This window comes from Orycteropus afer, unplaced genomic scaffold, assembly GCF_000298275.1.
Source record: "Orycteropus afer afer isolate SDZICR_OR568_19922 unplaced genomic scaffold, OryAfe1.0 scaffold00057, whole genome shotgun sequence".
In the NCBI taxonomy this organism is placed as follows: domain Eukaryota; kingdom Metazoa; phylum Chordata; class Mammalia; order Tubulidentata; family Orycteropodidae; genus Orycteropus; species Orycteropus afer.
The window spans coordinates 88,041-101,712 of record NW_006921644.1 but is presented as its reverse complement, the minus strand read 5'-3'; the positions used below and the strand labels follow the sequence as shown (position 1 = coordinate 101,712).

General features: G+C 39.1%; 1 protein-coding gene across 1 annotated transcript in view; it reads right to left on the bottom strand.

Annotated features, from left to right (window-relative positions):
• Window positions 1–13,406, bottom strand: part of CNTNAP4 (contactin associated protein family member 4) — a 330,923-nt gene extending 317,517 nt beyond the window's left edge. The window contains exon 1 of the mRNA XM_007939189.2: window positions 13,322–13,406. Coding sequence (XP_007937380.2) covers window positions 13,322–13,406 — 85 coding nt within the window. The remainder of the gene's footprint in view (window positions 1–13,321) is intronic.
• Between the last annotated feature and the right edge of the window lie 266 nt (window positions 13,407–13,672).

Below are 13,672 nucleotides of genomic sequence, written 5' to 3'. Positions count from 1 at the left end.
CTGACACCAATCGTACTCAAACTATTCCCAGAACATAGAAAAGGGTGGAATCCTCCCAAATTCAGTTAATGAAGCAAGCACAACCCTGATACCAAAACCAGGCAAAGACACCACTAAAAAAGGCAAAACACAGACCAGTATCTCTCATGAATATAGATGCAAAAATCTTCAACAAAATCCTAGCCAATAGACTCCAACAACATATCAAAAATAATAATAATACATCATGACCAAGTGGGATTCATACCAGGTATGTAAGGATCATTCAACATTAGAGAAACAATCAATTTAATCCATCACATAAGTAAAATAAAGAAAAATAATCACATGATCATATCAACTGATGCAGAAAAGGCACTGGATAAAATCCAACATCCATTCCAAAAAAAAAACTCTCAGAAAAATAGGGATAGAAGGGAAATTCCTCAACACAATAAAGGACATATATGCAAAACCAACAGCCAACATTAATCTCAAAGGAGAGCGACTGAAACCATTCCTTTTATAAACAGGAACCAGACAAGGATGCCCTCTATCACCACTTCTATTTAACACTGTATTGGAAGTCCTAACCAGGGCAATAAGACAAGAAAGGAAAATCAAATGCATCCAAATTGGTAAGGAAAAAGTAAAACTACCCCTATTTGCAGATGATATGATTTTATATACAGAAAACCCAAGAGACTCAGCAAGAAAACTAGTAGAACTTATGAAAGATTTAGCATAGTGGCAGGATACAAGATTAACACAAAAAAAAATCAGTTGGATTCCTCTACACCAGCAAAGAGATCTCTGAAAATGAAATAAGGAAATTAATACCTTATTTATAACAACTACCAAAAAGATAAACTACTTGAAAATAAATCTTACCAGGAACACAAAAGACCTATACAAAAAACAAAAAACTACAAAACATTAAGAAACTAAAAGATCTACATAAATGGAATTCAACTTATGGATAAATAGATTGAACACTGTGAAAATGTCAAACTACCCAAAGCAATCTATACATTCAATGCAATCCAGATCCAGATTCCATCAACATTCTTTAAAGATGGAAAAAAACAATCACTAATTTTATATAGGAGCTCTGGTGGTGTAGTGCCTAAGGCATTTGACTGCTTATATGGAAAGGGACGAAACCTTGGATAACCAGAGCACTACTGAAGAAGAAGAAAGTAAGAGGTCTCATACTCCCAGATCTCAAAACCTACTACACCACCACAGTTGTCAAAACAGCCTGCTATTGGTACAACAGACACGCAGACCAATGGAGCAGAATTGAGAACCCAGAAATAGATGCATCCACCTATACTCAGCTGATTTTTGACTATGGGCCAAAATCCATTAATTGGAGAAGAGATGGTCTCTTTCACAAATGGTGCTGGCAAAAGTGGATATCTATTTGCAGAAAAATGAAACAAGATCGGTACCTCACACCATACACAAAAACTAACTACAGATGGATCAAAGACTTAAACATGAAACCTAAACCTATAAAGTTCATCAAAGAAAAAATAGGAGCAAACTCAGGAGTCCTAATTTATGCCATAAATAGATGATCAAGTATAACCCAAGATGCAGAAACAGCAGAAGATAAACTAGATAATTGGGACCTTCTAAAAATTAAATTCTTAGGTGCATCAAAAGACTTCTCCAAAAGAGAAGGGCAATGTACCAAATGGGAGTGACCAATATAGCAGCATTAAGGATGAAAAAGACATAGAGAGGTACATGGGAGGTACAGACAACAAATATGAACCCTTTTGCACATACAGTACTGCGTTGTCAGTGAAGGCAAACATGGGTATATGGATGGATAGATGGGTGGACAGGCTAAACGATTAGGTATGTCTATGAAATGGGGAGTGTATCCAAGAACATATATAGGGTTGTCAGACAATGGTCCTATAAGTTTATGTGAATGATCAGAATTCCCAGGTATATAGTATAGCTGACAAGGGGCAAGGCTGTGGTCACTGCTTGGTCACAACCTGCTACCCACGAGTAGTTGAACCTGTGGGCTTGGGACCATAGTCGCAGGGGACATCAAGCTCAACTGGCATAACATACTATACAAAACATTGTTCCACCTCCTATTTTGGCAGGTAGCGACTGGGATCTTAAAAGCTAGCAAGCTGCCATGTAGATGCAATGATGGGTCTCTCCCTGTCCAGAGCAAAGAAGAATGAAGAAAAACAAAATTCATGGAAACAATTAGTCCTAGCGACTGGTACACCATCCAATCTGCAGCATATGCAACTATGAGACCAGAAGAACTAGATGGTGCCCGGCTACCACTGTCATCCACTTAGAAAGGGATCTATGTAGGAAATCCTTGATAGAGAAGGAGAACAATGTGGGACAAAACTCAAAATCGTCTGGAGAAAAGAAAAAAAAAAAGGTGGCGACCAGGTTTGCTGGTCCAATAGAGCCTGATAGAACCACTGAGACTATAGCCCCTAGCTGCCCTTCAGGTCTGGAATTGAACCCACACCTCTGGTTTCCAGCCAAACAAAATACAGGCATATGAGTTGAACATTTACCTCAAGTAGATACACTCCTTGGAAAGAACAATCATGGGAGAAAGAAGGGCTGTTTATGCACAGGGAGACAGCTCAGGGGGCAGGAGTGTATGGAGGGATGGACACTGGGAAGAGGTAACTATGGGGAGGAAGTGAGAAGGGAGCTGTTGCATTGTGGTAAACTGTGGTCAATGACATGAGACAAAGTATATGTGAACTGCTGTATGGAAAGTGAATTTTCTCTGTAAATCTTCACCCAAATCACAATTAAAAAAAAAAAAGACTTCTCCAAAAGAGTGAAAAGAGAATCTACAGAACAGGAAAAAATATTCAGAAATGATATATCAGACAAAAGACTTATATCCAGGCAGCCAGCAAACACATGAAGTAATGTTCACAATCATTAGCCACCAGAGAGATACAAATCAAAATAACCATGAGATAGTATCTCACCCCAGCATTAATAGCAAAGTTCAACAAGACAGAAAACATCAAATACTGGTGAGGATATAGAAATTGTGATGGTCATACACTGCTGGTTGGACTGTAAAATGATACAACCACTGTGGAAACAGTATGGTGATTCCTTAAAAAGTTGGAAATAGAAATAATATTTGATCCAGCCATCCCATTACTAGGTATATATCCTAAAAAAGTAGGAGACAGGACATGAACAGGTATACGCACACCCATGTTCATTCCAGCACTATTCACAACAGTAAAGAGATGGAAATACCTAAGTGCCCATCAACTGAGCAACAGATAAACTGTGGTACATACACACAATGAAATACTATGCAACCCTAAAGAATAATGTAAAATATGCAAAACACTGTGTGACGTGCATGAACTTGGAGGAATTTATGCTGAGTGGAATAAATCAATCACAGAAGGACAAATATTGTAATAGTACACTATTGTGAAAAGTCAAGGAAGTTTATACATAGAAAGAAACTTTCTTTGTTGGTTACCAGGGATGGCAGGGGAGGGGAAGCTAAATTCCTAGACAGTTTGAAAAAAATTAAAATATATATGTGTGTGTGTGTGTGTGTGTATGTATATGTATGTGTGTATGTATATATGTATATATATGTGTGTGTATATATGTATATGTATGTGTATGTGTGTGCATATATATGTATGTATATATATATGTATGTATGTATGTATATATATACATGCAGAAACCAAGGATTATTATTTATTAGTGGCTAGCCAGGGAAGGTGGAAGGGAGAAAGGGGAAGCTTTAGTTTATGGGGCATCAAGCTTATGCTAATAGTGGTGGAATATTTTAGGGAAGGATAGCAGTAATATCAGCACAACATGAAAACGTCACCAATGTCCTTAAGCTGTAAATGAGGAAGTGGTTATGTTGGCAAATGTCTTGTTGTATATGTTTTCACCACAATAAAAGTGAAAAAAAAAATTACACAGTGCAAAATGTATGGGATGCCAGGAAGGGAGTGCTGCCCAGAGGCACAGTCACAGTAGCAAACGCACGTGTCAAGGAAGAAGAATGATGTCAAAGAAAAGGAAGAGAATGAAGGCCCAAGTGATCGGAAGGAAGGAGATGGTAAAGGTGACAGGGGAGATAAATGAAATAAAGAACAGAAAAACAACAAGGAGATACAAAAGGCCCAAAAGTGCCTTCCTGAAAATATCAATAAAACTGACAAAGAAAAATACACTGAAACTGAAAACAGAAATAAATGTGGGAAAGAACTACTAGGTGTGCAGGATTGTAAGAGAATACCATGAGCAACTCCACGGCAACAAATTAGATAACGTAGATGAGATGGAAGGAGCCCTGGTGGTACAATGGTTAAGTGCTCGGTTGCTAACCAAAAGGTTGGCAGTTCAAACCCACACAGCAGCTCCATGGGAGAAAGTCCTGGTGATTTGCACCCGTAAAGATTACAGCCAAGAAAACCTTATGGGGCATTTGTACATGGGGTTGCTACGAGTTGGAATCAACCAGATAGTACAATAAAACAACAACAGATGAAATGGATAACTTCTTAGACACCACAAATCACTTAACTCACGAAAAAATACAAACTCTCAACAGATCTATAACAAGGAAAATCGTTGTGTGATATCACTTACATAAAATATCTAGAAGCGACCAATGCACCAAGACAGAAGTAGATTGAAACCAACCAGGCACGGGCAGAAGACAAAAATGGGGGGTTATTGATTAGTGGGCACAGTTTGTGATTGAAGTGAGGAAAATATTTTGGAATTAAATAGTGGTGATACCAAACCAAACCCACAGCCATCAAGTCAATTCCAACTCACAGCGACCCCCTTTGGGTTTCCAAGGTGGTAAATCTTTACTTAAGTGATTGCCCAGTCTTCTTTCCACGGAGTAGCTGGTGAGTTTGAACTGCCAACCTTCTGGTTAGCTGTAGGCACTACACTCCAAGAGCTCCTTATAGTGGTGATAGTTGCACCAAAAATAAAACAAAAACACAAGAGACTATTCTTGTGTGGGTAACAAGTGAAAAACTATCTTATTATTCACCCCAAAACCAAAAGTCATTGCCACTGAGTCGATTCCAACTCCTGGTGACCCCCAGTGACAGTGTGGGAATGCTCCAAAGGGTAATCTACACAGAAGCAGATCTCCTCGGGCTCTTCTTCCACAAGGCCACCGGCTGTGTTCGAATGCCAGCCTTTAGGCTAGCAGACAAGCACAGACCTTTCCCATCACCCACAGACCTCTAAATCCCAACACTACCTAATTCAAAATGTGCCACCCAGGGGCAATGTTTACCCAACTATATTGTTCCATTTCCCGACTTTCACACGCAAGGTCATTCAACACACACACAAATGACACATTCCTTCTCATCTCAACAACTCTTGTACCTCAAGTATCATTTTCAATTTAGTCCTTTCTTCTCTTTGATTAAGGAGCTCTGGTGGCACAAGTACCTAACGTACTTGACTGCTAACCAGAAGGCTGGTGGTTCAAACCCACCAGCTGCTCCACAGAAGGAAGACTGGGTAATCTACTTCCATGAAGACTCACCGCCTTGGAAACCCAATGGGGGTCACTATCAGTTGGAATAGAGTCGATGGCAGTGGGTTACTCTGAGACTTGATTATCTACCATCAACAGAGTTTAAAAGTCAACACAAATTACTATCTTTGAAAACTAAAGGAAAGACTTGAAAATCCAGACAGGTATGTAATGTTTTACTCAAATTTTCTGAGTAATCCCTCCGTTTAGTCTGGAATAGCAAAGTTAATTATTTCATCTGACAGGAGCATCTCGGTCATGGCCCAGAGGATCCAACTGTCTGTTCAAGGTTACAGGGGCAACTAACAACTCCAAAGCTTACAATCAATTCCTAGGATGCTTAATCAGTGTACTTATTCAAAGAACATTTCCTAAAATTTACTACTCTCTGTGGGTAATAAATGCAGAGCAAGTCAAATAGTGGAATCACGGGTTATATCTTATCTAAAAACTATATAATAAGTGTAATTCAGGAAGGCAGGTGAATTTATATATTGTATGCCACCTCTAAATCAGAATCAACCTATGACCCAGTTTAAGTGCCATAAGTGTCAGTGGGGCGGGGCTGGGGGAGGTTATAGAAACAAATATGCCCTTAACGATTCAGAAGCACATGATACCTTACTCCAGACCACTGACGAGCAATGAGAGGTGCTTAATAAAAAAAGGAATTAGAGCTACAGGGGAACTGATACGTAGCCTACCATGTTTTTCTTTTCCTTTTCTTTTGTAATTTAAAAACCTTAGAGGTAAATTTCATCACTGCTCTAATAAATACTCATAGCATTAAAGTTTTTATAGTCACGAATTTTAAACCACTTAAAATGTCAAATGTTTCCAGGCTTCACTCACTTTTCCAATTATTACACTGGAATGACTCATTAACTGTAACATAAACAGGCTCGTTTTTACCTCCCGTTATGCCATTTTCTCCAATTTTATTACCAGAATAACACTTTGCCATGAACCATGACAAAAATTCACTGGAAGGAAAAAAAGTACCAAACGAAACACATACTATTCCTCTTCAGAATGACAATTTTCCATGGCCAAATAGAAACAGTGATGACAACTTATCAAGGGTTTGGCAAATATATTATTTACCCTCACCCAAGACTGTCAAACAACTGAGCAACATGCTACTTTTTACTTGTTCAATAGCTCATCAGATTTGGTCTTTACCAATGCAGACCAATGTGTTCACCCATGCTTATCACACTAGTTAAGGTGAAAAACGTAAAGGCTCTAGATGAGTATTAAACAAGACAAAATTTTACAGTAGAGGCCAAAAATTCGGAATCAAGAAAAACAAACAAACAAAAATTAGACCTAGGCAATACTTTAAACACTAAGTCACTGAAAAATGTTAATATTTCATCAGAAATATTTACCTACCAATCTGAACATGCCTATCTGGTATTTGTGTGACAATGTTACATAACTTTTTGTTTGCTATTCTTTGTACTGTTTCCAGGGCTGAGTCATTCCATAAACAAACTTTTAATCAGTAAGGAAGAAAAGATTTTTTTAAAAGATAGTGAAAAACAGCCAGCTACCCAGAGGGAGCAAGTAGTCGAACTTGTGGGCTCAGGACCATGGTCACAGGGCACATCAAGCTCAACTGGCATAACATACTACACAAAAACATTGTTCCACATCCTACTTTGGTGAGTAGCGACTAGGATCTTAAAAGCTAACAGGCAGCCATGTAGATGCAACGGTGGGTCTCTCCTCATCCAGAGCAAAGAAGAATGAAGAAAACCAAAGATGCATGGAAACAATTAGTCCAAGGAACTGACTGGCACACCATGCAATCCTCAGCTATGAGACTATACAACTAAAAGAAATAGATGGTGCCCGGCTACCACTGTCATCCACTCGGAGCGGAATCTATGCAGGATAGAGTGGGAGAACAACGTGGAAAACAGGGACCAAGTTTTCTGGTCTGAGAGAGGCTAGTGGAACCCCTGAGACTATGGCCCCTAGCTGCCCTTCAGGTCTGGAATTGAACCCATTCCTGTGGCTTCCAGCCAAACAAAAGACAGGCATATGAGCTGAACATTTACATTAGGTAGATACACTCCTTGAAGAGATCAATCATGGGAGAACAGAAGGGCTGTGTATGCACAGGGAGACAGCTCAGGGGTGTATGGAAGGGAAGAAGTGGCTACGGGGAGGAAGTGCGAGGAGAACTGTTGCATTGTGGGAGATTGCAGTCAATGTCATGAGGCAAAATGTATGTGAACTACTGTACAGAAGATGAATTTGCTCTGTATACTTTCACCCTAGCACAATAAAATTTTAAAAAAATAATAAAATAAATGTCTTGGAAAAGAAAAAAAACATATATATAGTGGAAAAATTCTCCAATGACTTATGACTAACTGGTAACCTGAAGGTCCAATGAAGCACTGGTTCACAATTCTAAGGCTCTAATATTGGTGACTTTGAGGTAGGGAGACTCAAACTCTAAAAATAGTACTACATTCAGAAAATGCGTATTTGTGAAGCCAAACTGATAATCTACTGGAAAAAATTTCTAAGTCAAGTCATGCCAATGTCATTATCTCTAATCATATACTCATGGTGGATGGTCATGAACCCCATGACAATTCTTGTTCAGATACCCAGAATAAGTCCCATTTCAGTATACTCTCTAAGAATATCTTAGGTTGTCTTTGAGTTGGAAAGTGGTCTTTTGACAAGACTTAGAAAGCTACATTAGAGCTTAGCCATTAAAAACAGTGTTATGGCCATTTTGGAAAAAACAAATGCTACAATGGAATGTTAACAAAAATCATTTTTTAAATATCATTCCCCCATTATATTTTTTAACTTAAACTTTAAAAAATATATATGGTAAACAGTGTAATGCAAATAAAATGAAGCTAGTGATTAGATCTTGGAAATGGAAAGTAAATACAATTCCAAATGGACAGACGTTAACGTAAAAGTTGAATACACTGGCATGAGCAGGTGAAAGGCACTTGCTTAATTATTATGAATTCTCAATGGGCTGTGTTTAAATGAAAAGCTATTTTTCAATTTATTTTAGAAAGTTTGATTTCAGAATTTTTAGGAAGTTGCTGCTTTGAAACTCAGAGAGACAAGAACACTTTTATGAAAAGATTCCTTCACTCACATAATCACTGATTCTAAGGAGAAGTTTCTGGTTGGTATGGAGTGGAATCTTTTATGGGCATGAAAGTATAAAATAGCAGCAAAATTTTCATCCAAAGTGTCTAAGATACAATTACTTATTCACATGCCGCGCTTCTTATACTAATAGAATTACTTGAGATTGAATGTATTTTATAGCAACCAAAACTGCTGAAACTTTCAGATGATTACAAATATCCATGCCACTGACCTAGCAATATGAGTCATACACTGCTAAAGTCTCACATTACATCATATGTTGATTATTTAAATCAGGGGACAAACTTTTTCTATAAAGGATCAGATAATAAATACTTAGCTAATATTAATAAATAATTACCTATTATTACGTAGGTACTTATATAACAAAAGGAAAAACAATTTCCAGGAAATTTTATTGATAAAATTCAAAATATAATAATAATAAAGTACAAATTTTTGTTATATGGGTCTACTAATGAGAAGAATGGATGACATTAAAATTTAAATTTCACATAATGCCCAGGTGTCGTGAAGAATTCTTCTTTTGAGTTTTTCCAAACTTTAAAAAATACAAATACTATTTTATTTTAGGACATGGGCTGTGTGAAAATAGGCAATGGACCAAAACTGGTCCAAGCGCCCATAGTTTGCCAAAATTTAACTAAACATTACATTATATGTTATATAAGTCAATTAATCTGTTTTCATTGAAGGGGTAAGGCAATTCAATCCATAAAGATTGGCTTCAGTGAAGATACATAGTTTGGCTCCAATGAAGAAAGTATTTACATATGATACAATTTCTGAAATTAATTTTAGAAGACACTAATAATGTTTATTACTTAGAGTAAGTGCTAGGTATTATGGGAACACCAGGTGTGTGATCTCCATATTGGCCTATGAGCTACGTTATCCCCAGCACTGAGGGCAGCCCTCATGCCCTTATCAGAAATGACTTGGACACAACAGGGACCAGGGTAAAAACTAATCAGCATTACTATTAGAAAAGCAAATCAAAGTCCACGCTCACCTTTATATCCAAAAGTCATGCACTGGATTACTTAATCATATTTTATCAGTCCTTTGTACTCCGGTTACTTTTCGTTATGGGAAGGTAATTTTGGGGAGGTGGGGTAAATAAGGAAGCTTCTAGAAAGAATGATAAAACTGAGCTGTAACCATCTGAAATCAGTCTAGCTGCATCCAGGTGGTAACCCAGAGCCCATAAGAGCGATCCTCTAGTCAGGTAATCACCTTCATCTATTGCTGACTTTAACATATCCTTCAGTGCTTTTATTCAGGGTAAGTATCCGGTTATCCTTTATTTCAAGTAAAAGAAAAAAAGCACTCAGAAGTTAGGTTCTAATTAAGTCATTCATACACTATTTGGTTGAGCATTAATTAGCGTAAGGTTCAGCATGTCTTAGGCCATGGTTTCCATCACATGATCTGTACCAGTAAAAATAAAGGCCAAACTCTTACCCACCTTACTATTTATACTTGTTCCTTCTTTTCAGGAGAGGTGACCCTTTCCCCAACAACATCTTAATGTTCAGAAAGAAACTGTGGATTCAAACCAATAATTATAAAATAAAGACATGACCCCATGCGTGCTTCCCATAGCAACTGAGGAAAGCAACAACAGCCTATGTAACTCCTCAGAAAGCAAGCCCTTGTATGTTAGTCCGCTAACTTTCTTCAGGAGAATGTCTCAATATTTTAACAAACTTGCATTGACCCGAACAAAGTAGAAAGATAGGGGCTTGTTCGTTGCTTTTGAAAAGTCAGATAGGATATGAGTAGGCAAAGAATGTGGTCCTTCAACAAACTTCATCTCTAGGCAGATGAGGAGTAGGCAGGGCCAACCAAGACGACCAAGCCCGTGAGTCTAATCACGTATACATATTTCTACACACATATAAAATACATGTTTGTGCATATAAGATAGATGGATACAGATAGACAGACAGACAGACAGACACATATAGACAGACAGATAGATACAGAATCCATCTAATATAAAATTTCCCTATTGATCAATTAGATCAACTGACGTTCAAATTAAAGTGCACCTACTCCCTGAGCTGTCCTGGGCTTCAGAGTCTTGTTCCATGAAAGCTTTCACACTGGGCCACTGGGCTAACTCAGTGGATGAACAGATTTGCTTCCGGTGAGTCAGTTGTAAATGAAGGGAAAAGGTCTTTGTATACACCTGACCAAGAGACCTTTAATTTTCCTCTGCATTTATATTCAGTTCCCCTGACTTTCATATTGGTGCTTGAGATTGACTCATTTTATTGCTACTATAATGGCTTATCCAGCACAATTAATGGACCTACTATACTTAAGCTGCTGGTTTCATGTCCAGGCACCAAAGACCAACCTTGCTGGCAAACATGTATATCTGTTCTCCTTAAAAAGGTGAAAACACATGGAGTACCATGACTTGTTAATAAGAAAGATCAAGCTTTTAGACCTTGTGTCCTTCTGAAATGAAAATACTGTCCAAATGATGAGGAATAAATTAAAAACTGGGAAAAGACATTTTTTTCTATTGTATCTATACTAGACAATCACACTGTCAAAGTGACATTAAGAAGAAATTACGAAATGCAATTTTAATTAAATGAATTCATTTCAATGACTATTTGACACTTGGGGAACAGTCAACTCCTAATACATATGTGAGGAAGAGCTCCCACTTCAATATATCTAAATATCCCTAGTAGTTTAAATTTTTACAGGTTCTTTAAGCATTGAGAAGAACATTAAACTCACTTCCTGAAACCTCGGCTGAGAGAATACAGACAGAGGATGAAATTTTAGATGTCGGCCAGAGGCCCAACCAGAGCTAAGCAGACATGGACAGCATGCCTCCTCAGGCTCCCAGCACCTTTACTAACGAGACAGGACAAAAGGGAACATACTGTCTGCCTGCATCCTCTGCCTATTACAGAACGTCAAGAGAACAAAACAAACATCAACAATCATTAGCCCAACTAATCGTATCCATATACTGTAAACCCGACTACAGGCAGAGCACTGGTCAGAGGACTGCACAGGGGGCAGACTTCCTGCTCCTCTTCTGAGGAAGGCTGCAAGAAGGGATGTGCTTCACATTGTAAGGGTGACCTCTAGTGCCTCCCTTTTTTGTTGAACTTTAGCAGTTGGATGAGGAATTACTTTCTTGTGCTTTTTTTTAAACAAAACTTTGTGTGTGTGTGTGTATGTATGTGTGCGCACGTGTGTGCGCATGTGCACGCATGTATGTGGTGGTGGTGACAGGGGTAGTGGTGGTTTCCTGCAACATTAGTCAAATGCTACCATTACAGGATTGTGTGACTTCCACTAGGTGAAAACATGCAAATCTTATTGACTTACAGGATGGTCACCCACCCAAATGAAAACTGCATCTGAAAGCCAGTGCGGGCAGCAGTGTCTGGAGGGAAGTTCCACTTCTTTCCACAGTAGCCCTGCAGCGTGAATGGACTTGGACTAACGACAGTTCACGTGGGTTTTTTCCACCCCGGAGCCTTTGAGCGCAGTGTTGCGATGTGCTCCGGTAAAACTCTGGGTACCAGTTCATTTGTGTCCCTCCACTGAAAACCCAGGTATAGGGCAGGGACCAAATCAACAAGCCTGCCAGCTCTTTCTTGAAAAGCAAATGAGCTTTTCCTTTAAAATCCAAGAGGTAAAAAGTTACATACGCAGAGCTTGCTAATCTTTCAACAAGGAGGGGGAAATTCTCCTTTTTAGCGATTTTCGTCCAAATAAAACTTTTTAAGCTTTTTCTACCCTTAATAAAAAGTGGATGCAGCGTGTTCTGCCGGATTAATTTGGATGCTCCATAAATCAGAAAAAAAGGTTACAGTAAATACTGACTGAATAAACTAGACCCAGCAGAACATTCAAAGTCCATTCTATCAAGTTAAAAATTCAACCACGAAAGAAGACTACTTTTGTAAAATCCGCTGAATGTTTTCCGTCTAGCAAGATGTGGGGCCAGGCCCCTCTGTCAGGAGTGCTCCAATCTCCTCCTCGTCCTCATAGCCGCGAGGCCACAGCTCTTAACAGGGAGCCCACAGCTCTTCACAGCCAGCCTGCTTCCCCCAGTTCTGCTCCTGAATCCTGCAGTACGTTTCCGTGATTAGCCTGGCGTCTTCCTCAAGATGCAGCCAGCTACTAGTCTGCTACACTGCAAACTTCAGAAATCTGCGCTAACACAGCACAATGTGAAATCTGCCCATTGTTTTCCTGTTAGATATCATTCCAGTAAAATTCAGTAATCCTGAAAAAAGAAGGAATGAACACATTCTCGGGCTACTCCCTAGTTAAGACGCTAATTCAGTGTTTTACTAGAACTCGAGTTTTCTCAATGAACATTCAAAGGCAAGAGGATGGGATTCTGCTCAGAGACCAAAAGGGAAAGGCTACTTTGCGTATTTTGACCAGATGAAGAGGAAGGACAAGCATGAACCCTGTCATACCCGCTGGGCTGTTAAACGATGCTCGATTCACAGCAATGTGCCTTGCAGTAAGTCCAATTGCAAATAATAATTACAAAAACAACAGAATCAAAGTTTTGCAGAGAGCCCCCTGTGAGTTTTAAATCATTTGCTGTATACTTACAGGAATTCTCAGCTAGGACCTTGTTCCAATTTTGAGTAGATAACAGAAGTAGCGTCTTGAGGACCGCTCCGGTGACAGACCCCATGTTCACATTCATTGAACTCCAAAAAGATTCGGAGTGGCTGTCTTCACTCCAGTCCTGCTCTCTGTCTCTCTGGCAGCTCTGTCTGGCCCTTGAGCACCTGTCTCTCTGTCTCTTGGTCACTATGTCGTTCCCTCCCTTCTCCTCTCTCTCTCTCTCACACACACATACACACACACACACTCACATGCACACACACAGTCCTGACTCCTCACTGAAAAGCACCCAGTATCTTTCCTAATGAGCATCCACACCACCGAGGCCACGCC